The 23,707-nt window shown below is 49.5% G+C and overlaps 1 protein-coding gene and 1 long non-coding RNA gene across 2 annotated transcripts in view; one reads left to right on the top strand and one right to left on the bottom strand.

The window, feature by feature from the left end:
* The window catches only part of MAPK13 (mitogen-activated protein kinase 13), a 10,652-nt gene extending 5,992 nt beyond the window's left edge, over positions 1 to 4,660 (bottom strand). The window contains exons 1-3 of the mRNA XM_017870088.1: positions 3,965 to 4,660; positions 3,247 to 3,376; positions 1,982 to 2,040 (exon numbers count right to left, since the gene is read on the bottom strand). Coding sequence (XP_017725577.1) covers positions 1,982 to 2,040; positions 3,247 to 3,376; positions 3,965 to 4,083 — 308 coding nt within the window. The 5' untranslated portion in view covers positions 4,084 to 4,660. The remainder of the gene's footprint in view (positions 1 to 1,981; positions 2,041 to 3,246; positions 3,377 to 3,964) is intronic.
* On the top strand, positions 3,307 to 15,632 carry LOC108528328 (uncharacterized). The gene is made up of 3 exons (XR_001885101.1): positions 3,307 to 3,393; positions 12,273 to 12,390; positions 15,089 to 15,632. It is a non-coding gene; the product is annotated as an uncharacterized LOC108528328 (long non-coding RNA).
* Positions 15,633 to 23,707: the final 8,075 nt, after the last annotated feature.

Here is a 23,707-nt window from a genome sequence, read left to right as displayed (position 1 = left end):
TTATTATATATATATATATATATATATTTGAAAGGACATGCTGGAGGCATCTCCAGGAGACTCTGGATTTTGGCAGCCCTCTCCTGCCTGACCACACATCTCCCTTGGGGCCCTTTCCATGCCCAGTCCCCTCCTGTCTTTCCCCTCCACTCGGGCACTGGTTTTTTTCATCTTGGCGACAAACTTCCTGAAGCGTCTCTGTGCTAGATCCACATTCCCTTGACTTTGCTCCTTCAACTGACCACCCCTTCTCCCTCTCTCAGCACCAAACTTCTAGAAAGGGCGGTCCACACTCCCGGATTCCACTGCCTTAATTCCCAGTCTTGAGATAACCTGGTTTCTGCTTCCCTCCTACTGCCAGACCGCTCAGCTCAAGATCACCAGTGAACACCCGACAAACACACCATGACTCCCTTTTCTTCTGACCTAACTTTTCACCAAGTCTGAAACTCCCGGCCAGGCGCGATGCCTCACGCCTGTAATCCCAGCACTTTGGGAGGCCGAGGCGGGAGGATCACGAGGTCAGGAGATCGAGACCATCCTGGCTAACACGGTGAAACCCCATCTCTATTAAAAATACAAAAAATTAGCTGGGCGTGGTGGCGGGCGCCTGTAGTCCCAGCTACTCGTAGTCCCAGCTACTCGGGAGGCTGAGGCAGGAGAATGGCATGAACCTGGGAGGCAGAGCTTGCAGTGAGCCGAGATGGCGCCACTGCACTCCAGCCTGGGCGACAGAGCCCTAGACTCCGTCTCAAAAAAAAAAAAAAGAGAGAAAGAAACTCCCTCTCAATTCTTTGCTGACTCTCCTCTGCCTCCGATCAGGCCCTCTCAGCTTCTTCCATCTGCTCATCCTCTCGGATCTTCTCTTTCATGTTGATATCTGAATCAATACTGTCTTACCGCATTCTATAACTACCTGTTCCCAGGTGTCAGCTATAATCCATTGGTGATTATTCCAGCACAAATCCACATCCCTAGCCCAGACTTTCTTCTGCTGAGGTTCATATTTATTTGCAACTGTGATTAAACATTGGAATGTTCACAGTCTCTTTAAAAGTAAAGTGTCCAAAATGGAGTTCATTATCTTTCCCCCAAGATCTGCTCTTCCTCCACCTTGTATTCCAAGCAGGAACCTGCATGTCCCCCCACCTCTGCCACCTCACTTAGCCACTGCACCCCAACAGACGGAACATTGTGTTGGCCCTGCCTCCCAAATGGGGCCTCAAGTCTGCTCTTGGCATCCCATCACCTCTACTTTAGATTGTTAACACTGGCCTTCAGGCTCTCCCCTCTGCCCCAGAGCTGCTTCCTACTCCTTTCTTGGTGCTGCCAGAGTGCATCCCCCAAATCCCATCTGAACATACCACCTCCCTGCTCAAATCCCCAGGTCTTGAGGCTGCCTGTAGGATCAATCCAGATTCAGCTTGACCAAGCCAGCTGCTGGCCTCCACGTACCACACTGACTTCTCCATCTTGTCCAAATAGTCCAGTCTCATTCAGACACTGCACAGGCAAAGCTATACATTTTGCAGCTATATGTTCTGGTTCTCTGCCATTCTGTGAAACACCCCCATCAGCCAGAGGCAGCCAAGGCTTCTTAATCCTTGCTTCATGCTAGAAAGAGTTCCAAGGTCCAGACTCACATCTGTGTCCCCAGGAAAGGTGAGTTGGTGCTAACCCTGTGAGGACTGGCAGATGTGTCTTCATGGTGTTAAAGCTGGGTAAAAAGCAAAGCAGCTGTGCAGACCTCCCCCTGCCAGGCAAGCACCCCACAAAGTCCTTCCTGCCTCTTTCTGCCTGCCTTTGGCTAAAAGCATCTTTCCAGAGAGAATCACACTTGACAGGCAAAGGCATAGGACTGCCAGGGAAGGAGTTTCTCCCCGCCACACCCAGAATAGAAACCCTGGACCCTCCCCCACCTTGCTCCCCAGCAGCATGTAAGGCCTGCAAATGCCCCAGAACCCAGTGCAGCCCAACTCACAAGTCATGGAAGTTGCGCAGGGAGGAGGCTGGGGTGAAGACATCCAGGAGACCAATGACCTGGGGAAAAAGTCACCTGTGAGGGCTAGACAGATATTACCTTCTCCTCCCACCTCCTCCTGGGCCCTGGCCATGCACAGGGCCATCTACCCTTTCCTAATACACCACCTGCAGCAGGAGGCATGTCTCCAACCTTCTTGGAAGCAGTAAAAAGGGCAGAGGGCTAGAGGAATCCCCTGGATTTGGAGGGAGTTTGCAATAAATCATGACAGAGAGTCAGGCTGAGGAGAAGGGAAGGTGGGGAGAAGAATGAGGTGTGCTCATTACTTTCAAGTCTGGTGTTCAGGGCAAGCAATGCAAACCCACTCTCAACTCACCTAGGCAGCAGGAAAGCATAAAGGGAGGGTGGAAGGGAAAAAGGAGGGAACAGGGAAGGAGCTTTCCAGCCAGCAAATGCCCTGCCCTGACCTTGGGTCTCCAGCCACATCCATCCTTGCCTGCCACAGGGCTGGTTCAGAGCCAAGGACAAGATCACCCTGGCTGGAGGAAAAGGGGAGGGGTTTGCTGGAGAAGGATGGGCTTAAAATCTACATAACATTTTGAAATGTCTGCCCTCCAATCTAGGTATCCTGCAGCAAAGCCTGCCTGCCAGGTCCTGAGCTGGGCCCCTGGTTTTCCTGGCTGCTTCTATCAGACAAGCCAATCTGATGGTCAAGTGCTTAGACCCTGAGCCTCGCTGCCCAGATTGAAACCCCAGCTCTGCTACTGACTAACCATCTAACCTGTGAGACTTGCTGTGCTTTAGTTTCCCTGTCTGTGACACGGGGCAATAGTACTCATATATCATGAGGACTAGACAAGTTAGTGTATGCAGAGCTCTTAGAACACAGGAAGTGATCGATATGTGTATATTGTTGTTATCAGGGTCACGTGGACACAACACTAACTGGGATTCTAGTCCCAGCTAGCCACAAGTTCTCAGACATGGAACCAATTACAAAGTTCCCCTGTGCCAATTTCCTCTGTAGGATGAGACACTCTGTACCTCACAAAGTGTGTTCTGCCAAAAATACCCTTTGACCTCTTCCTGGAAAGTGGGCAGGGCAGGTCCCAGCACCCCCTCCTTTCAACAGTGAGGTGAGAGGCACCATTAGGGGAGCAGGGAGGAGACTGTCCCGAGCTCTCCACACCGGGAGGCCCTGCGTGCGCCTGCCCCTGACTCCCCAGGGCAGCCCCGCCCCATTCCCCGGGGCAGCCACCGCCTACGTTCTCATGCTGCATGTGCTTCAGCAGCAGCAGCTCCCGGTAGGCGCGCTTGGCGAAGATCTCGGACTGAAAGGGCCGGCTCAGCTTCTTGATGGCCACCTTCTCCCCTGACCGCTGGTCGATGGCCGAGCTGTCGGGCACAGGCAGGTCAGCAGGCGAGGCTCTCCTCGTGGGCCCTATCTCCCAGATCGCCCTGACCCCTCCCACTGGGCAGCTGGCTGAGAGGGGACGATGCCCACCACCTAGAATATGGGGGAGCCGCGGGACGCAGGGCAGGGAATGGGAAGTCAGGCAGGAGCTGAGAGAGAGGCACAGCGCCAGGGGCAGCAATCGTCTCATTGCGACGGGATCCACGGCAGGGAAGGAGTCTCACTCTCTCTGCGACTTGGCGAGCCACCTCCCCCTCTTGGGGCCTCGGTGTACTCGTCTGTAACAGTGAGGATCTGCCCGATGGACTCCAGGATCTTGCAAGGGCACAGTCCTGGAGAACCAGGCCCAGTCCCAACTCGACCCACAGAGACCTCACTCAGCCACCCGGTGAGAAAAGGGAGATGGCGGCTGAGTGGCCCCGGGGAGGGCGCTGCGCCTTGAGGTCCGCCGTCAAGGTGGCGCTGGCGAGGGGCCAGCCCAGGGCGGGCTGGGAGGAAAGGGGAGCGCACGGCGCCCGCCCCACCACCCGCCGCGCCCCCCCTGCCTGCCAGCGGCCCGGGGGTCTCACCACACGGCGCCATAGGCCCCGCTGCCGACGTGCGTCGGGGACACGTAGGTCTTGGGCAGCTCCCAGGCGGTCTTGTTGACGTCCTGCTTGTAGAATCCCTTTTTCCGGATGAGGCTCATCCCGGGCACCCGATCTCGGCGGCCCCGGCGTGGCGGCTGCGTTCGCGGCCCAACGGGCTCCCAGCGCCCCGGTCCCCGCTGCCGCCCGCGCCGCCGTCCTCCCCGCGCGAGGGGCGGGGCCCCGGGCCGCGAGCGCTCCACCTGTCGGCTCGACCAGTGCCCCAGGTGCGCCGGGGCCGCCACGCCCGGGCCTGCCCAGCCCTGCGCTCCCGCGCTTCCGCCCGGCCCGACTGAACCCCTGCTGCAGGTGCGGCCCAGGCACGGGGTCGGGGCTGCCCTGCGGGACCCCGGTGCCTCCCGACCGAGCGCGGGCCAGCGGTGGCGCTGGTGGGTCCAAGCAGGAGGCAGGAGCCGGGAGGCAGCGCTTCCCAGCTCCCTCCAGCCCTGGTCTCCGTAGGAAGAGCTCCTCGTGACTGTGAAGACACAGGAAAGCAAAACAAAACCCCACAACCTCTTAATTATGGAAAATGTCAAACATGCAGGAAAGAAGTGAACAGAGTAAGCCAGCGCTTCTCACACTCGAGTGTGCTCAGGAATCCCCTGGGCATTTTATTTGATTAAAATACAGATCCTGACTCAGTAGGTCTGCGGTGGAGCCGAGAGTCTGCATTTCTAGCCAGCTCCCAGATCTGAGGCTTCTGGACCATATCTGATAGGAGGTTCAATGAACCCCCGTGACCCCGATTCCTCAGCAACCGCAACTCATAATCAATTTTATTTCATCTACATTCCTCTCCCACCATCGTTTTGAAGCAAAACCCAGGCGTCATATCATTTTATTCATAAATATTTTTGTATCTCTAAAAGGTAAGGATTTTAAAAACTACATATACACAATACTTTTTTTTTTTGAGACGGAGTCTCGGTCTGTCGGAGTACAGTGGCCTGATCTTGGTTCACTGCAACCTCCGTCTCCTGGGTTCAAGGAATTATCTGCCTCCACCTCCCGAGTAGCTAGGATTACAGGTGCCTGCCACCACGCCCGGCTAATTTTTGTATTTTTAGTAGAGATGGGGAGTTTCACCATCTTGGCCAGGCTGGTCTTGAACTCCTGACCTCGTGATCCACTCGCCTCGGCCTCCGAAAGTGCTGGGATTACAGGTGTGAGGCACCGCGCCTGGCCCACAATACATTCTTTTTGTTTTGTTTTGTTTTGTTTTGTTTTGTTTTGTTTGTTTGTTTGTTTTTGAGACGGAGTCTCGCTCTGTCGCCCAGGCTGGAGTGCAGTGGCCAGATCTCAGCTCACTGCAAGCTCCGCCTCCCGGGTTTATGCCATTCTCCTGCCTCAGCCTCCCGAGTAGCTGGGACTACAGGCGCCCGCCACCTCGCCCGGCTAGTTTTTTGTATTTTTTTTTTTTTAGTAGAGACGGGGTTTCACCGTGTTAGCCAGGATGGTCTCGATCTCCTGACCTCGTGATCCGCCCGTCTCGGCCTCCCAAAGTGCTGGGATTACAGGCTTGAGCCACCGCGCCCGGCCCACAATACATTCTTAAACCTAAAATTAACAGCACTAATTTTTTTTTTTTTTTTTTTGTCACACTGCTCTACATCTTCCTATTTTTCTTTCATCTTTTCTTTCCCGGTTTTTCCTTTCTCCTCTTGGCCTCTTAAGATCAGCTCACTCTAGAACCAGTTGACTCCAACAATCCCCTTCAAATTGCGAGTTGCCCTTTCCCAATCTCAACAGCACTAATTCTATAATACCAAATATGCATGCAGGTTCAAATGTGCAGAATTTTTGTTTGTTTGTTTTTGAGATGGAATCTTATTCTATCACCCAGACTGGAGTGCAGTGGCGCCATCTCAGCTCACTGCAACCTCCGCCTCTCGGGTTCAAGCAATTCTCTTGCTTCAGCCTCCTGAGTAGCTGGGACTACAGGTGTGCACCACCACTCATGGCTAATTTGTGCATTTTTAGTAGAGATGGGGTTTCACCATGTTGGCCAGGCAGGTCTTCAATTCCCGACCTCAGGTGATCTGCCCACTTCAGCCTCCCAAAGTGTTTGGATCACAGGCGTGAGCCACTACACCTGGCCCAATGTGCAGCTTTGAAGACAGTTTCTGTGGGCTTCCTAAGGCCCTATGAGGACAATGACAAATCGAGGCCCTTGCCACCTGTCTGGTGGCCTGTGCAGCCTGATGGAGATTCTATACTCAAACCACAAAGGCCTCTGAGGAGCAAGGTGGGGAGGTGGGGGGAGGAAATGGCTGCAAGGGCTCTGGATGCCCAGCCTGACTTGTCCACCCCTCTCTGGCCCAGGCATGGGGCTGTGGAAGGGGCGGGGACCACTTGCTTCACTTTGTGGAAAAGAGAAAAGGTGTACTGAACAAGGAAAGAAACTTGCTAGGGGCTTACAGCAAGCCGGGGGTCCACACTAGGGAGTCTGCAGCCCCCAAACTCTGTGCCCCAAACCCTCCCGGGCAGTCCTGCAGCCTCAGGCACCACTTGGAAGACCATTCTGAAGTGAGGGTGGGGTGCCGGCATCACACAATAACGCCCGCCATTATTTCAGTCAGGCAATCTGTCTTTTTCATTTCTGGCATATGGCAATATATCAGCAAATGTGTGGAGAATGAATGGAGGAGTCAGCCCATTAGATGTAAAAGAGTCATTTAATAAACACTTGTGTTTGCCATGTGCCAGTGATTAAGTGTTTTATATAACTCACTTAGTCCTGGTAAGAGGCCTATGAGTCAGTACTATGATTACCCTCATTTTAGAGATGAGAAACCCGAGGTACAGAGAGGCTAAGTAATTTGCCCAAGGTAACACAGCTGGTAAGGGCAGAGCCTGGTTCTAGAGTCCCTGCTCTTGGTCACGAGGCTATGCAGTGGCCTAGAATTAAGAGAAATGGTCCTCAAAGGAAATGGCCTTGCCTACATCATAAGGACATGTCTACTGATCCAACCGGGTCTCCCTAGCCCATCCTGCCCTGGGGTATCTGATATGTTCCCCAGCCTTTTCCCTCCTCCACCCCCTACTCTGACCCTGAGATCCCATGGGAGCCTAAGGAACGGGGTTGCTTGCCTGGGAGTGCTGCAGGAGTTTTGGACCTTTGGGATCGGTGGCACCAGTGCAAGGTACCTTGATTCTGAAGTTGGGGTAGGGTCCTGGAAGCCAGATTTTAGGCCGGACGCAAGCAAAAGAGAGTAAGTAAGCTCAGAGATTCAGGTTTTCTTCTGATTTGAGGATCCAGTAAGGAAAGGGGCTAGGATGTGGCACCAGGTCAGGATGGTGCCGCACGTCTTAAACACCTGAGTGGGACAGAGTTGGGGAAGGTGGGGATACCAAAGACATGCTCATTGCCCAAGTGGGTGCGACCTTCTGAGGGCACGAGTGGCCACTCTGGCTGTGGCTCCGGATGCTCTTGAGCAAGGGTGAGGAAGTGACTCAGGCCTCCGACTGCTCACACTGACCCCCACGCTGGACCTGACTGGCCCTGTGTTACTCAGCAGCCATGCAGCCTGGGAGGGAGCCCTTGGAGGATCCAGTTGGGGGAGTCATGAAAGGGACGGGAGGAGGAGAGGGTGACTCAGGTCATCCTCGATACCCTGCCTCTCCAGCCTGAGGCTCTCTTCTTTTGAGTTCCAAGGGCCCTTTGCTCTTCTCCTCCCCAGACACCAACCCAAGGTTGTCCTGTTGGCTTGTGCCCTATAAGCATGGAGGCAGGGGTTCAGGAAACCAGCTTTGGAATGAGACCTGAATGTACATCCCTTCTCTGTCATTACCTGCTGTGTGACCTTGGGCAAAGTTTGGTCCTCTCTCTGAGCTTCGGTGTCCTCCTTGTGAAATGGGGATAATACTAAAGTATGACAAGCATGTTGAAAGAGCCTTAGAATTGTATCATTTCAAGTATATTCCTCACAATAACCCAATGAGGTAGGAACTTTCAACGCCTCCAACCAGAGATCACCAGAAACACACGTGTAGGGGAACAAGCTGAGCTGATGACTCCTTGCAACAAGGGAGAGTGTGCACCATGGGGGTCATGGGCGCCCCAGGAAGGGGGCGTTACGAATGTTTGGAGTTGTGTTAGGTGATTGGGAAGGGGTTAAGGAAGTGAGGCTTTGTTCTGGGTTGATGCTGTCAGGAAATGGAGGTAACACTGTGATTGGGAGTCTTAACACATCTTGCCTAGAAGGAAAGCAGACTAGGGCCAGGCTGAAGCTACAGCTGGTAAACCAGCAGCCTCCACTCAGCTTAGCTCTACAGGGGGATTTGGGTCATTTCTGTGGTTTGACAATATTCATGTTTTGTCTGTGTTCAGATATGATTATGGAGTAGTTTCACTTTTGTGTTAGTCTGCCCTGTTCACGGATGGCCTTGTTCGATGCTGATGTCTGTGAAATTGTCTATGCTCAGCATAGCAAGACCGAATTGCACCAAGCTGGACAGCTCTGAGTAACCAAGTCCTGGCTAATAGGACCAGGCAGCTTCCAGATATCAGGGCTGCTTTGGTCTGTTCCAATATAATTATTCCCCTGGTACAGATGGAGAGACTGAGGCCAGAGAGGTTAAGTAATTTGCCCAAGGTCACACATAACTAAGAAAGTGGTGAATATGATCTTCATATCTGGCATCTGGCTCCTAACTGCACATTTAACTGCCAACTAGAATGCCTGGTGCCCAGCAAGTGCCTGAGAAGTGGCTGCTGTTGTTGCATTGTCTTCCTAGTTAGCCTGTGAGCTTCTGGAGGCAGAGACATGGTATGGGAATTGATGACTGGTTTCATAGAGATTGAGACAAAAGCCCCACATAACTATGAGGCTGTCATGTCCCCTGTCCTGGCCACCCAGACCCCATCTTGCCCCAGGAGCACAGCAGCCACCCTCTGTGCCCCAAATAGCAGGACCAGCATGAACCTCCTCACCATAATGAGGATGGGCCAGCACGGACATCCTCACCACGAGACCTCCACAGAAAAGAAAAAGCATGACACATCTGGGGTCCTATGGGGGTAGGACAGGCCAGGGAGCCCTGGAGCTCTGGCCCCCGCTCTAGAGATTCCCATGCTCTTTTGGGGCTGTCAAAACTCCATGAAACAAGCAAAATTGCAAGGAGGCAGGGAGATGCAGAAGAAAGACTGCAGATGGGGGCTGCTCTGTGGGGTGGTAAGCTGTGTGATCTTAGACAAGTTACTTAGCTCCTCTAAGCCTCAGTTTTCTCATTTGTAAAACGAGAGTGGGTGATAAGACCCATGTCACAGGGCTGTTGTGAAGACTAAAAGAGATGACTAGAAAAGTGTCCAATTCAGTGCCTCGCACACAGTAGGTTTCTCGCCAGAGGCTCCTTCCCCAGTGGACTGTGTCAGCTCTGCCCGGGTACTCCAGCTGCCCAACCCCAGCTCCTGCCCTTTGGCTGTCCAGTCCCTGCCCCAGAAATGGTCCCCTCGGTGAGAGTCGGCTCCAACTCACATCCAACTCCTCTATTAAGTTTTTTGCCAGATACTCAGCCCAAGGATTCATTGACCCATTCGTTCAACATTTATTTGTTGGCTGGGCATGGTAGCGCATGGCTATAATCCCAGCACTTTGGGAGGCTGGGGTGGGAGGATCACTTGAGAACAGGAGTTTGAGACCAGCCTGGACAACATGGTGAAACCCCGTTTCTACTACTACTACTACTACTACTACTAAAAATTGGCCAAGCGTGGTGGCACATGCCTGTGGTCCCAGCTACTCGGGAGGCTGGGGTGGGAGGATTGCTTGAGCCTGGGAGGTTAAGGCTGCAGTGAGCTGCACTCCAGCCTGGGCAACAGAGGGAGACCTTGTCTCAATAAACAAATGATTTAAAATGCTGGTATTTAATACTTTCACATGGGTCAACTAAATGTAATGGCAGGTGGTATTAAGTGCAATGAAGAAAATCAGGCAGAGTAAGGATCTAAAAGACTAGTGAGTACTGTTTGATTAGGGAAGGTCTGTCTGCGGAGGCAACATCTGAGCAACCATTGAATGGGTCTGGGAGTGAGCCCAGTGGATATCTGGGGAAAGAGCAGGTGTCTGCCTTCCAAACCCCTCAGGGGACACTTGACCCTGCAGACCAGGCACCCAGCCTCATTCCTCCTGCCCATTACTTCCTACTCCAGCAGCCCCTGGTAAGTCCCTCAGGGGAATAGCTTAGAGCGTCTGGGACACCTTACTGACCTCCGGAAACTTTTTTTTTTTTGAGACAGAGTCTTGCTCTGTTGCTCAGGCTGGAGTGCAGTGGCACGATCTCAGCTCCCTGCAACCTCCGCCTCCCAGGTTTAAGCGATTATCCTGCCTCATCCTCCTGAGCAGCTGGGATTACAGGCATGGCCAGCTAATTTTTGTATTTTTAGTAGAAATGGCGGTTTCACCGTGTTGGCCAGGCTGGTCTCGAACTCCTGACCTCAGGTGATCTGACCGCCTCGGCCTCCCAAAGTGCTGGGATTACAGGCATGAGCCACCAAGCCCAGCCAGCCTCTGGAAACTTGATGGGGTGCTGGGCTTCTCCTATGAGGCCATCTCCCCAACCTTGTGTCCCCATTACCTCTTCCTCTTCTCAAGGGCAAGGGCTGGTCAGCAGACTTAGGGCTCGAGCAGAACATCCATCCCAGCAGCAAAAGATAAAGTGCCATCAGCCAGGTGCGGTGGCTCACGCTTGTAATTCCAGCACTTTGGGAGGCCGAGGAGGGCAGATCAGCTGAGGTCAGGAGTTCAAGACCAGACTGGCCAACAAGTTGAAACCTTATCTCTACTAAAAATACAAAAATTAGCCGGGCATGGTGGTTTTTGCTTGTAATCCCAGGTACTTGGGAGGCTGAAGCAGGAGAATCACTTGAACCCAGGACACAGAGGCTGCAGTGATCGTGCCACTGCACCCCAGCCTAGGCAACAAGAGTGAAACTCCATCTCAAAAAGAAAGAACGGAAGGAAGAAAGAGGCAGGCAGGCAGGCAGGCAGGCAGGCAGGCAGGCAGGCAGGCAGGCAGGCAGGCAGGAAGGAAGGAAGGAAGGAAGGAAGGAAGGAAGGAAGGAAGGAAGGAAGGAAAGGAGGGAGGGAGGGAGGGAAGACAAGAAAGAAAAGGCACACTCCCCCACACCTCCTGCACCTCCTCCTCTCTCCCCGCCCTCAGCTTTAGCACCCCCTGGTGGAAGACAGGGGTGGGGACAGCTCTGTGAATCGAGCATCTCAGCCAGTCTTCTGGGTTCCGGATGACAGGCTTCTCCTCTTCACACCTCCCTTCCCACACCGTCCGGTCCACACTCCCCTTTCCACTCCACCCCAAACGCCTGCCTCCCTGCACCCAGCCCACAGGTCAGCCCCCTCCACTCCACCCTACAAAGATGCGGCTGGGGGAAGGTCTGGTGCCCAGGCCTCCGCTCCGTTTGATCTCGACCTTGTCCTTGGTAGCATTCAGCATATTAATTAATCTGCATTGTCTCCAGTGACATGTCCCTCTCCACCACTGCACAGTGACTCTGTAAGGGCGAGGGCAGTATTCTGGCCACTGCTGAGCCCCCTGGCACTGTGCCTGGCCCATTGTAGCTGCTCAGTAAATACTTAGTGACTGAACGAACCAAGGAGTTTTGTGTCTCTTCTGGGTACTACTGACAGGAGGAAGATGCGACTTGAAGACCCAAATGGTGGGACCGAGTAAGCAGTAGTAGGGGAATACGCTTGGCTAGCCTACCATGGGGTGGGTATCCGGGATGTGTGGTCACTGTTCAGTCTGATACAATCTGTCCTAGGATGTTTCTGACTTTGCTGTGTTCTTCCCTTGCTCCCTGAGGCAAGCCCTAGAGGCCTCATCCTTGTGGGGCTCCCAAGGTCCTAGCATGAGGCTGGACCTTCGTATGGTGGTGAAAGAACCAGAGTGTACAACCTGAATCTGAAGTCTCTTCTCTTGCCATGAATTTGCACCAAATGTCCACTCCAAAGCAGGTTCCTCCCTGCGGACAGCCCTCCTCACCACTCCCGCTGAAGCTCTGCATGAGCCAGATCCTCTCCCTATGGAATTGTCCGCCCCTCCTTCCTTCCTCTTTCCCTCCCTCCCTCTCTCCCTTCCTCTCTCCCTCCCTTCCTTCTTTCCAAGCTTAACTCTAAACTCAGGTCTACAAAGAGGTGTTCCCGAGTGAACTCTAGATCCGCTCACCCCACTAACCCTGTGCATATCCCCCTCTCCCCATGACCCCCATCGCACACCACCTGCTTCCCCCCCACAGGCTTCGCGACGTCCACATTCTGGAAGCGTGCTTGTACTCCTGTGAGCCGGTGGAGAGGCAGCCGAGTTCTGGGAGACGGGGCTGAGTCCAAATCTCATGCCTCCATTTGTGGCTACAGGTGAGCGCATGTCTCTGAGCCTCCTCATCAGTAAGATGGGAGAATGTCACTTGCATAGCCAGGGACACCAGGAGGGTTTACTGAAGCAACACATGCCAGGTTGCAGCACTGTGAGTGGTGCTCCCTCTGGTCCTTCAGGACTGCTCATGTGTCACCTCCTGAGGTCTCCCCGACCTCCTCATTACAAGCCATGCTCACCTGCCTTACCTGGCCTCATGTCCTTCAAGCCCTGTGTACCTGTTCATTGTCTGCCCCCCTCTAATAGAATGTTATGAGGTTGGCGAGGGTAGGGGCTTTGTCTATTTTGTTCATCACTGAATTCCGAGTACCTGGAAGAGTGCCTGGCAGCCGCTGACTGGCTGAATGGCAGAGAGCAGCAGGGCCTTATCTCCAGCAGCCTTGTTATCGCTGCATCTCTGTCTGTGTGCAGCTGATATGCAGGCCCAACTCGCCTTCGTGCCTGGGGCAGTCTCTGCTCTACTGACCTGACAAACCGCAGTAATGGGGTCAGGTCCTGCCTGGACTTCTGTGTGCGGCCTGCCTCAGGTGGGGGAGGCTGTGCACCCTGGAGGCCACCTCCACAACCTGCCTGTCGTGGGCAGAGGCCACAGGGTCTCCCTGCTCCACCCCTTCTAAGTAAACTATCCAATGTCAGGACACATAGATCCTCCCCAGAAGCCCTGTGGACCCTGGTCAGGGGCAGATGACCCCAAACAAGACTAGCAGGGCTACCTGCCATGGCAGAGGTTCGGGCTCTGATTCCAGCTCTGTCTCTAATTTGCTGTGTGACCTTAGGTAAGTCAGACTGCCTCTCTGGATACATTCATTTTCTTTTATATGCGTGTAATAAACATGGAAAGAGCACTAATTACTTGCCAAAAGTTGTTATGAGTTTTACATACATGTACCTTAATCCTCCTAAGGACTCTATGAGATGGGTTAACAGTACCCCCCATTTTATGTATAACAATGAGGCACAGAGAGGTGGAGTGACTTGCCCAAGGGACACACAGCTAGTAAGTACTAGAGCTGGGAGTGAAGCCCAGGGAGTCTTGCCCAGGGTCAGTGCTGGTAACCACTATGCTTAGCTGTGCTGGATGATGCTTGTGAAGGGCCAATCTTTCCTAAGAAATAAAATTAAGTAGAAAGAACATTGCGAGACCGTCTCTAAAAAAGTAAGAGTCGCAGTGAGAGAGCTCCAGCACACCACTGTCACTGTCAGCCCCAGCACAGGTGTGGTGACAGGGATGAGCAAGGGGCTGTGGAGGGGAAGCCACCAGCGTGCCCCTGATCCTGGTGACCACACTTCCCTGACAAATAGCTTCTCCCTGCTTCTCAGGCCTGGTCTTCACTCCCTCACACTTGCCCAGGGGCTGCCCTTCCTAAGCCAGGGGGCATCCGGATCCAGCTTTGGTCACCTGGAAAGAGGGTGCTCCAGGTGGGCAGCTTGAGGGCAGCACAGCTCCTGTGTGACAGGCAGCCAGTGGCAGCCCAGCTGTGATTAAGCTTCCTGTTTCAGAGCAGCCTTGCCTCCCCGTAACGCCCCACCCCTGGTAGCTCTCAGTGGCCTCCAGGATAAAGTTTAAACTGCTTAGTCAGTTGGACAAGGCTTGCCCCCATCTGGACGGGCCCTGCCTTTCTTGCTCATCAGATCCTCCAAGATGTCTGTGCCCAGGCAACCTCCATTCTAGCCATCCGCAAGCGCACCTTCCTCATCCCCATCACGTCTTTGCTTGAGCTGTCTGTGACCTGTCTGGAATGCCATTCCTCTGCTTTGCCAAGGACTGGGGGGAATCCTTGTTCACAACCTGCTCAGCAGCTCTTCCTGGGCTGGCTTTGCCAGGCCACTCTCACCAGCGCCCATAGACTTGGAATTCTTAGTTAACTTTCAAACAAACCTAAATTGTAAGTTCTTGAGGACATGAGTGTCTTATTTTTCTCTATCCTCCTTACCTACTTGGTGATTAAGGTAAAGCCTTAATCCATTCAACCAAATTTTGCCAGGCACCTCTCAAGATATTGAGAATACACGGACAAATGTCACAGTTCCTGAGCTCAAGAAGCTCCTATCCTAGTGAGGGAGGCAACAGGAAACAGTAACAACACTTGTTGGCAGGTGGGAGTGTAAACTGGGGCAAGCTTTTAGGAGAACCATTTGGCAATGCTGCCACAGTGTCAAAATGTGCACCTTGTTAATCCTGGTAATCCCATAGCCATCAATTCAGTGAAAACAGGAAACAGCCGAGGGACACACACTTGTCACCGCACTGCTCATCTGTATCAATAAAGAGAAGTTTCCAGCATCACGGGGGCGGCGGGGTGGGGGGAGAGGAAAAGGAAACACTGCTTGGATAAGTTGTCTCGGATTCGGAGAGTATGTTTTGGATGGCCTGCCTTAACAAATACAGAGTAAGTGCTGAGGCTGAAATTCACTTGGCCGGTGGTGGTGGCAGGAGGAGTGAAGGTCCTTGTCAAGGCAGAATGCTGAGCTGTTTCACACACATGCCATATTCACTTCTGATATTTTAGAAATAGAACATCATAGATACTCATCATCATGATGAAAATGGTGACAAAAACATATAGTTCTTACTATGAGCCACACACTGTTCCAAGTGCTCTATGTTGGTTAACGAATTTAACCCTCACCACAATCCTGTGAAGAAGGCACTATTACCAATATCATCCCATTTTACAGATGTGACAACTGAGGCCCTGAATGATTAAGCAACCTGCGGAGGTTATACATTGTCAGTGGTGGAACCGGCATTAGAACCTAAGCTGTCTGGCTCTTGACAGCTGAAGCCCTTTCATGCCCCTCTCTGATTCCATGCCCCTCCCTCCCTAGAGGTGACCCTTCTACAAGTTGGTGTTTATTATTCTTACTGTCTGCTTTTAGTTTTACTGTATATGTATGCATCTGTAAACCATGTCAGATAGATCGTTTTGCAGCCTCCTTTTTCACTTAAGGATGCTGGTGAGATCTGCCAAGATGTTGAGTCATCTCTCAGTTTCTCAACCTCGGCACTGCTGACACGTTTTTGCTGGATAATTCCTTGCTGTGGGGGCCGTCCTGTGCATTGCAAAATGTTTAGCAGCATCCCTGGCCTCTGCCCACTATTACTCACCATCCTCACCTCCAAGTGTGACAACTAAAAATGTTTCCACACATTGCCTATTGTTCCTGGGACAGAGACAAAATCAGGGGTCTGGGGTGGTGGGGGGTAATGATTCTAGTTCATTTGTCTTCACTGCTGTTTAATATTTCATTGTAGGAATACATGCTGCAGTGTATTTCCTATTCCCCGATTGATGGAGTTTGAGCTTTGTTCCCATTTCTTTCTGCTATTACAAATGATGTTGAGTGAAAAGTCTCTGTACTCTGTTCCTTGTGGACATAAGAGAAAGCTTCTAGAAAGTTCTAGAATAATCACCTAGAACTGCAGCTATGTACAGCTTCTGCCCTTACTGAATCCTGCCAAATGGACACCAATGTATGAAAGCTCTACAGTTTTTGTATGAGCAAATTCATTTGCCTTTTCCTGCACGATTTCTAGGTTTTGGGACATGCTTTGAAAGCCTTTCTCCATTTAAATCTTTGATCTGTCTGGAAATGATTGTGGCTGAAGGAGGAAAGTGGCTATCCAGCTGTTTCAACATCATTTGACACAGATCACTGAATAATAATGAGTTTTAAAAGCAATGTATTTTTCCAGAGTTAGGAAAATTTCTAGGAGTTACACCAATCTGTCAACACCTATTGTTTCCAGTTAGTGGGATAATAGATATTACCTACCTACATTTAAACATTTTCAACAATAAATATGTTTTGTGTCATGAAAGAATAATAGTTAGACAAAGTAATGTGGTAAGTGCTTTGACCCTAGTATGATCAGCACAAGTTACATAAACACTTGCGGGGGCACCTGACTCAACTGCAGGCTGGGGACAGGACTGGTTGAGTGGGGGCTGTTTCCTCACCGTGAAGCAGGGTGGGGCTTGTTGAGGGCACAGCAGCCACTTGGCTGTGCCTCCAGATAGGGACACTCCCCACCACAAGCACTGCATCAGCAACCATGATCAGAGAGTCATTGCCTGTCTCACTGGGCAGAGCTGTGAGTGGCTGAGTTTCATCAGGACAATCAGCTCTGTCACACTTGAGTAATGGTCCAGGGGAAATGGGTCTTCGTGTAATGGCAGTGGATGGTGACCTCACACCTCACACTGGAAACACACAGTGGAGCCAGCTGATGAGGTCGAGGTAACCCAAGAGGACATGCAGCCCTGGACACCACGAGAAATTCTATTGTCTGTCAGTTGAGTGCCAGGGAGGTGGATCAAAGGTGCACCAGCCCAGAAATGGCCTCCACCAACAGGTGCTTAGAGGTTCTGTTCTAGGGTTGCCAGCGAGATGGTACGGTCATTGTTTACCACTGCCTTCTCCCATGAAAGCAACGAACAACTCCATGAGGACAGGAATTTGACTTTTATTCTTTCCCATATTCCCAGTGCCTGACAGATGTAAGGTACCTAATAGAAATTTGTAGAATGGCTGAATGAGGGTGCAAGAAACCATAATGCCTTCCAATTCTTTCTTTTTCCTTGCTATTTTCATTTTAAAGTGGCAGATGGATGGGGACACAGTAGGAATTATCTAGATTATGGCCATCAGCCACTTCCAATAAACTTTTGGTTCTTGTTCTAATTCATTAAATTGTTGTGCATCCAACTTAAATTACACAGCAAGACATAACAAGGAGAATCAGAAGCCAATTCTTCTAACACGTGTCTCTTTTTAAACAAGGAAATTCCACACAGCACCATTTCTTAGGCAAGGCAGATAACCCATACATATTTGGTTTCTTTCTTTAGATGATCTTTGCTTCTAAACACTATTGATTGTAAAAACAGGAAGCAAAAGACAAGGTGATCTGCAAGGGATTAAAAGCTGATAGTCATTTACTGACTCGGTCAATAAGGACTGAATGCCTCCTGTGTGCCAGGTACCAAGCTAGGTGACAGGGACACCATAGTGAACAAGACATGATCTGTCCTCGATGACATGCAGCCTTAAGCCAGTATTTAGCATTTTCTGTTATGCTCAGGGCTTTTCATATCTTAACTCATTTAGTCCTCACAACCCTACAAGACAGACTCTGAGAGATTAAGTAATTTGCCCAAGATCATACCAATAGGAGACAGCAGGGCTGCGATTCGAACAGCCCCACTCTCTACTGTTGGTACAATCCTGGGCAAATTACTTAGTCCCATCAAAGGTTCCAGAGCCTGTATCCGTAACCTTTATATGTTTTTCCTTTTTGAGCAGATGGTACAAACGGCAAGCAATGATAAAGCAGTGTGATCAGTGCCACCACTGATCATTCCAGAAGATTAAGTGTGCACGCAGATGACACACCTAATCCAAGCTTGGGAATGGTCAGGGATTTACAGAGGGAGTGATGTCAAGGCTGAACAGAAGAACGAATACATTAGCTCAGAGGAATGAGGAGGAGGAGAGGGTTCTAGAGAGGGACTATCATGCACAAAGACCAGGAGAGAGCAAGAGCACACAATGACCTTGTCCCATTACAGCAGTGCTATAGAGGACAGCCAGAGGAAGCGTGTTAATCTTCTAGGACATACAAAGCGAGTGCTGGCTTAAGACCTTTTGGCTGAAAGAGGGAAAAGGTAGTTCCTCTTCAGAGGACTGGAGGTGCATTGCTATCCCAGCTGAGAAGCGAAGGCAAGGGGGCTGGGACTAGGGAGAGAGACCCAGTGTGTGCTGAACGAGATAAGGCACCAAGTGCCTGGCTGTGGCTGCCAGGGACTCCTCCCCAATTTGGCCAGCAGCAGCCAGAGAGTCCTTATGGAAATTATGCTGAATTAATTTTTTTTTTTATTTTTTTCAAAAAACCAAAAGAGGTGTTCTAACACCAATGCTATAAAACTCTTTGGAACCAGGAGTCTTTCAATGTTGATACCAGGATAGTCTGTTGAATCTAGCCTCAGTTGTAACATGACTGAGAAAGAGACATTACTTGTATAGAATATGCAAGAATGTAAATTGCCTAACATATAGTAACAGTTCATTAAAATAACTACTTTTTAGTAGGGAGGTAAGGAAAGTAGGGGGAAGGAGGTGAAAGAAGGAAGGAAGACAATAGGGAGCCAGGTCTGTCCTGCATTGTGGAGGTTTCACTTCTTAGGACTCCAGGTGTCCCAGGGTCATTTGGTCTGTCAGCAGTTCTCAGCGGATGCACTGAAATCTCTTGGGCCATTTTGGCTATCATACTGATCAGGAGTATTACTGCTATTTGAGCGTGCAAGGGCCACTGTGCAGAGTGGGATTCTTAACAATAATTGCTTCACATGACAAACATCCTGCTGGACATTCATGAAGGTGGAAAAAACTATTTATGGTTATCTGAGCCTAGACTGTAACTTGGTTTTACATATAAAACAAATACTTTTCTGCATATTAATATACTTAAATTTCCCAGGATCACAACTGCATAAATCAAAAAGTTCTCCAGGCTGGGCAACAGACTGAGACTCTGTCCAAAAAAAAAAAAATCTAATTTTTTTAAAAAAAATTTCCCAAGAGTTGCTTACCAATTTCAGAAAAATCATGACTGACGGCAGTCAGCCATGGTATTTGAGTTGCCAAGACAACACAACTGTATCAGCATGCCTTTGGAGCTGTCATATTCAAGGTGATTCTATGTATAGGTACAAGCATCTAACTACTTTATTGTATCTTTTATGTAGTTATGCTTGAGTTTTTTTTTTTTTTTTTTTTTTGAGACAGGGTCTCACTCTGTCACCCAGGCTGGAGTGCAGTGGAATGATCATGGCTCACTGCAGCCTCAACCTCCAAGGCTTAAGCAATCTTCCTGCCTCAGCCTCCTCAGTAGCTGGGACTACAGGTGTGTGCCACCATGCCCAGATAACTTTTTATTTTTTCATTATTTATTTATTTATTTTTGAGACAGAGTCTCACCCTATTGCCCAGGCTGGAGTGCAGTGGCATGATCTCGGCTTACTGCAACCTCTGCCTCCCAGGTTCAAGCAATTTTCCTGCCTCAGCCTCCTGAGTAGCTGGGACCCAGGCCTGCGCCACCACAGCTAACTAATTTTTCTATTTTGTACTAATTTTGTATTTTTAGTAGAGAGAGGGTTTCACCATGTTAGCCAGGCTGGCGAGTGATTCACTTGCCTCAGCCTCCCAAAGTGCTGTGATTACAGGTGTGAGCCACTGTGCCCCGCCCCAGTTAACTTTTTAAAAATTTTCTGTAGAGCCGGGTTTCACCATGTTGGCCAGGCTCGTCCTGAACAACTGACCTCAAGTGATCTGCCCGCCTCAGCCTCCCAAAGTGCTGGGATTACAGGTGCGAGCCACCATGCCTAGCCAGCACTTATATATGGAAATGTATTAGTATTTTTCCTTTGTCATTTATATTAGATCATTATATTTTCCTTTTTTTTTTTTTTTTGAGACCAAGTCTCGCTCTGTCGCCCAGGCTGGTGTGCAGTGGCACAGTCTCAGCTCACTGCAAGCTCTGCCTCCCGGGTTCACGCCATTCTCCTGCCTCAGCCTCCCAAGTAGCTGGGACTACAGGCACCCTCCACCGTGCTTGGCTAATTTTTTTTGTATTTTTTAGTAGATACGGGGTTTCACTGTGTTAGCCAGGATGGTCTCGACCTCCCGACTTTGTGATTCGCCCGCCTTGGCCTCCCAGAGTGCTGGGATTACAGGCATGAGCTACCGTGCCCAGCCGATCATTATATTTCCTTTGAAATTGTGTGAATTATCTATGAATCTCACCTCAGGATTATAAAAGAGGTATTATGAAATATTAGTTATGCAAAGGGTAATGGATCTGGTAAGAGTTCAGAACCACTGGTTTTTGTTAAGAATCCAGGCTGGGTCTGTGGTTTTACATCTTCTTAATTTTTGCTGCAACTGACAATCAAATGGTGGTGGCATAATTTTTATTTTTAGTTGCAAAACTGAAGGTTACTTCCTTAACTTATAATAACTTCTAAACAAAGCACTTAATTGAACTACTCAAATAGGTCTGCAATATAACATTATCCCACTGGCTATGAGTACTTAGACCACAGCCTATGGCTTCAATAATGGGTTTTCCAGAAACTGCCTCAGGACCGTTTGTCCTCAGGAGCTCTCTTCCCAGTTGGCTTCAGAGGCACGAACTGTTCCCAGATGCAGAAGGCTGCAAACTCCCCCTAACAAGACAGCCTCGATGTCCAATGTCAACTTGTGAGATGCAGACTAACCAGTATCTTAGGTGTCCACAACAGGCACATTGAGGTTTGTTATTTCATTACTGGTCTAAGAAAATCTTGTAGTCATACCCCCAGTTTAATTACCAGATTTTCTGTCTGTGGATAATGGCAAAGAGGTTCTGAACAAAGGATAACTTAATTTACTCAACATCTACATCTACTGTTTTTTTTTTTTTTTAAAGAAATGACCTTAATTCAGTACCAAACATATTTTCTTCTAAGCTACCATCTTCCTTTTCCCCTAAAAATATTTTGAGTCTAAAAAGGCCTTTCCAATTTGTACTTTCCCTCCAAGATGCCAAGCTACTTTTTTTTTTAAAACGGCATTCCACTCTTGTCGCCCAGGCTGGAGTGCCGTGGTGTGATCTCGGCTCACTGCAACCCCCGCCTCGCAGGTTCAAGCAATTCTCCTGCCTCAGCCTCCTGAGTAGCTGGGATTACAGGCGCCTACCACCGAGCCTGGCTAATTTTTTGTATTTTTAGTAGAGACAGGGTTTCGTCATGTTGACCAGGCTGGTTTTGAATTCCTGATCTCAGGTGATTCACCCACCTCGGCCTCCCAAAGTGCGGGGATTACAGGCGTGAGCCACCGTGCCCGGTTGCCAAACTACTTCTTTAAGTTACAACAGGCTACTGGGCGTTAACTTTTTTTTTTTTTTTTTTTCTTTTTTCAAGAAAAGAGGCTTTGGTGTTCTGCAAGACTAGGAGGGATGAAGTGTTAGATTCGTGGTTTTCAACCAGGGATGATTTTGTTACCCAGAGGCCATTTGGCAACAACATCTGGAGACATCTGGCTATCCCAACTGGGGGAAGGGAGCATGTGTGCTACCGGCATTAGTGAGTAGAGGCCAGGGGTGCTGCCTAACACCCTACACTGCACAGAACAGCTTCCACAACAAATACTTATCTGGTCTGAGATGTCAATAGTGCCAACATTGAAAAATCCTGCTTCAGGTTCTTAAAATACACCCTTCTACTGAAGAAGAAACCACCAAATCCTCCCAGCTGGGTGGAGAATCCCGCTACAAAGTACTGGTGCAGCTTTGCTTGCCAGAGGCCTAACAGCTGGGTACAATTTCTTTCCAGCAACTGTTCTCCTGCCTTGGAAGGCTCTACCCTGGCAAAACTGAAATTTGAGAATGGTTCTCCAGGTCACAGACTTTAAACCTTTCTCATTAAGAAACAATAGAAAAAGTTTCTTCTGATCACAAACAAAACCCTCAGTGTAAAAAAAGGCATACATTACAAAAATAGCATAAAAAGTAAAGGCCATTGGCCAGGCGCGGTGGCTTATGCCTGTAATCCCAGCACTTTGGGAGGCCGAGACGGGCAGATCACGAAGTCAGGAGATCGAAGTCATCCTGGCTAACACAGTGAAACCCCGTCTCTACTAAAAATACAAAAAATTAGCTGGGCGAGGTGGCGGGCGCCTGTAGTCCCACCTACTCGGGAGGCTGAGACAGGAGAATAGCGTGAACCCGGGAGGCGGAGCTTGCAGTGAGCCAAGATCGCGCCACTGCACTCCAGCCTGGGCGATGAGCAAGACTCCACCTCAAAAAATAAATAAATAAATAAATAAATAAATAAATTAAAGGCCACAGTCCCACCACCTAGAGATGGTTGCTAACAGTTCAATGTATATTCATTTCCTAGCCATGCATTATCTATCAACAAAAAAGGGGGCCAGGGTACTATAGTTTGCCACTGACTTTTTCTCCTTGCTGGATGGTATTCTACTGCACAGACGACCATCTTATTCAATCAAGTCCTTATTCATAGATATGTGGGTTACTTCCAGTATTTTGCTGTACAAAGAATGTGACACTGAAAACATTCTACTCTGTGCACTTAAGACCTTTTTTTGTTGAGACAGGGTCTCACTATGTCACCCAGGTTGGAGTGCAGTGGCACAACTATGGCTTACTGCAGGCTTGAACTCCTGGGCTCAAATCCTCCCACCTCAGCCTCCCAAGCAGCTGGGACTAACAATGCATGCGCCACCACACCCGGTAATCAAAACAAAATTTTTGTAGAGTCGAGTCCCCAGCTATGTTGCTCAGGCTAAAGGCTTCTGAGAAGTGTAAATGCTAAGTTCAAAGGGCATGTACATTATTAAAACATATCTGCATGATAAATAAAAGGGGGTCTTTATTATTTGCATATTCATTAACCAAGTCCTTGCAGCTACCAAATTGTATATAGAAGTGAAAGTCATCCCCATGTGAAAACATTCATTAACGAGCTATTTATAAAAAGTTAGTTTCTCTTTGCTTCCTAAGTACCTGAAGCCAAAGTATTTATCCTGCCCACTGTATTCTGGTCTTTTGTTAGTCTCTATGGTTATATTGTAAGCATATGACAAATGACACAAATAGAATGCAACTTAATTGCAATAATCACAAATCTTGCGAATGGTGGTGGATTTGATGAATAATGCTAGAAAACTGCTCAAACCTTAAGCAAAAGCCCTAAAAGTGTGGGTGACAGACTCAGACCAGTTAACAATAAAAGGAAAGTTGAGGAGGTGATCACTGATACTTATAAAAAAGAATGTGAATATCAAAATATCAAGAGACTCTGAAAACTGATGAAGCCATCAAATATTTTTGCAAAACTTCCTTCTATGATCATGTTGCAAAAACCAAGTAAGATTATTGTAAGATACAAAATCAGTTTCACTTCAAAAACAACTTAATTTCCTTCTTTATTTGTCAGAATTAATGTATCTTTAAACTTATGAACATGCTTTTATCATTATGTTCCATTTTCATGATTAAAGTTCCATTCAGGCTTCCCCTACCCCCAGTGTCCACCACATTCTATGACATTTTGGTCCCCATTTTAAGTGGTTTCACTTCAGGGGCGCTTTTTCTGGTGTCAACTCTCCTTGGGCTAAGCATGCCCTCTTCTCAAAAGCCTAGGAGGAAGGCTGCTCTCATGTCTGGTATGTGAATGCAAAATACTCCCTACAACTGTCTGATTCTTACAGGAGCTAAAGGACCCCATGTAA

The sequence above is a fragment of the Rhinopithecus bieti genome, unplaced genomic scaffold (genome assembly GCF_001698545.2).
Source record: "Rhinopithecus bieti isolate Rb0 unplaced genomic scaffold, ASM169854v2 scaffold_4553, whole genome shotgun sequence".
NCBI lineage: Eukaryota > Metazoa > Chordata > Mammalia > Primates > Cercopithecidae > Rhinopithecus > Rhinopithecus bieti.
Note: the sequence above shows the minus strand (reverse complement) of the source record. Positions and strands in the feature narration are given on the sequence as shown.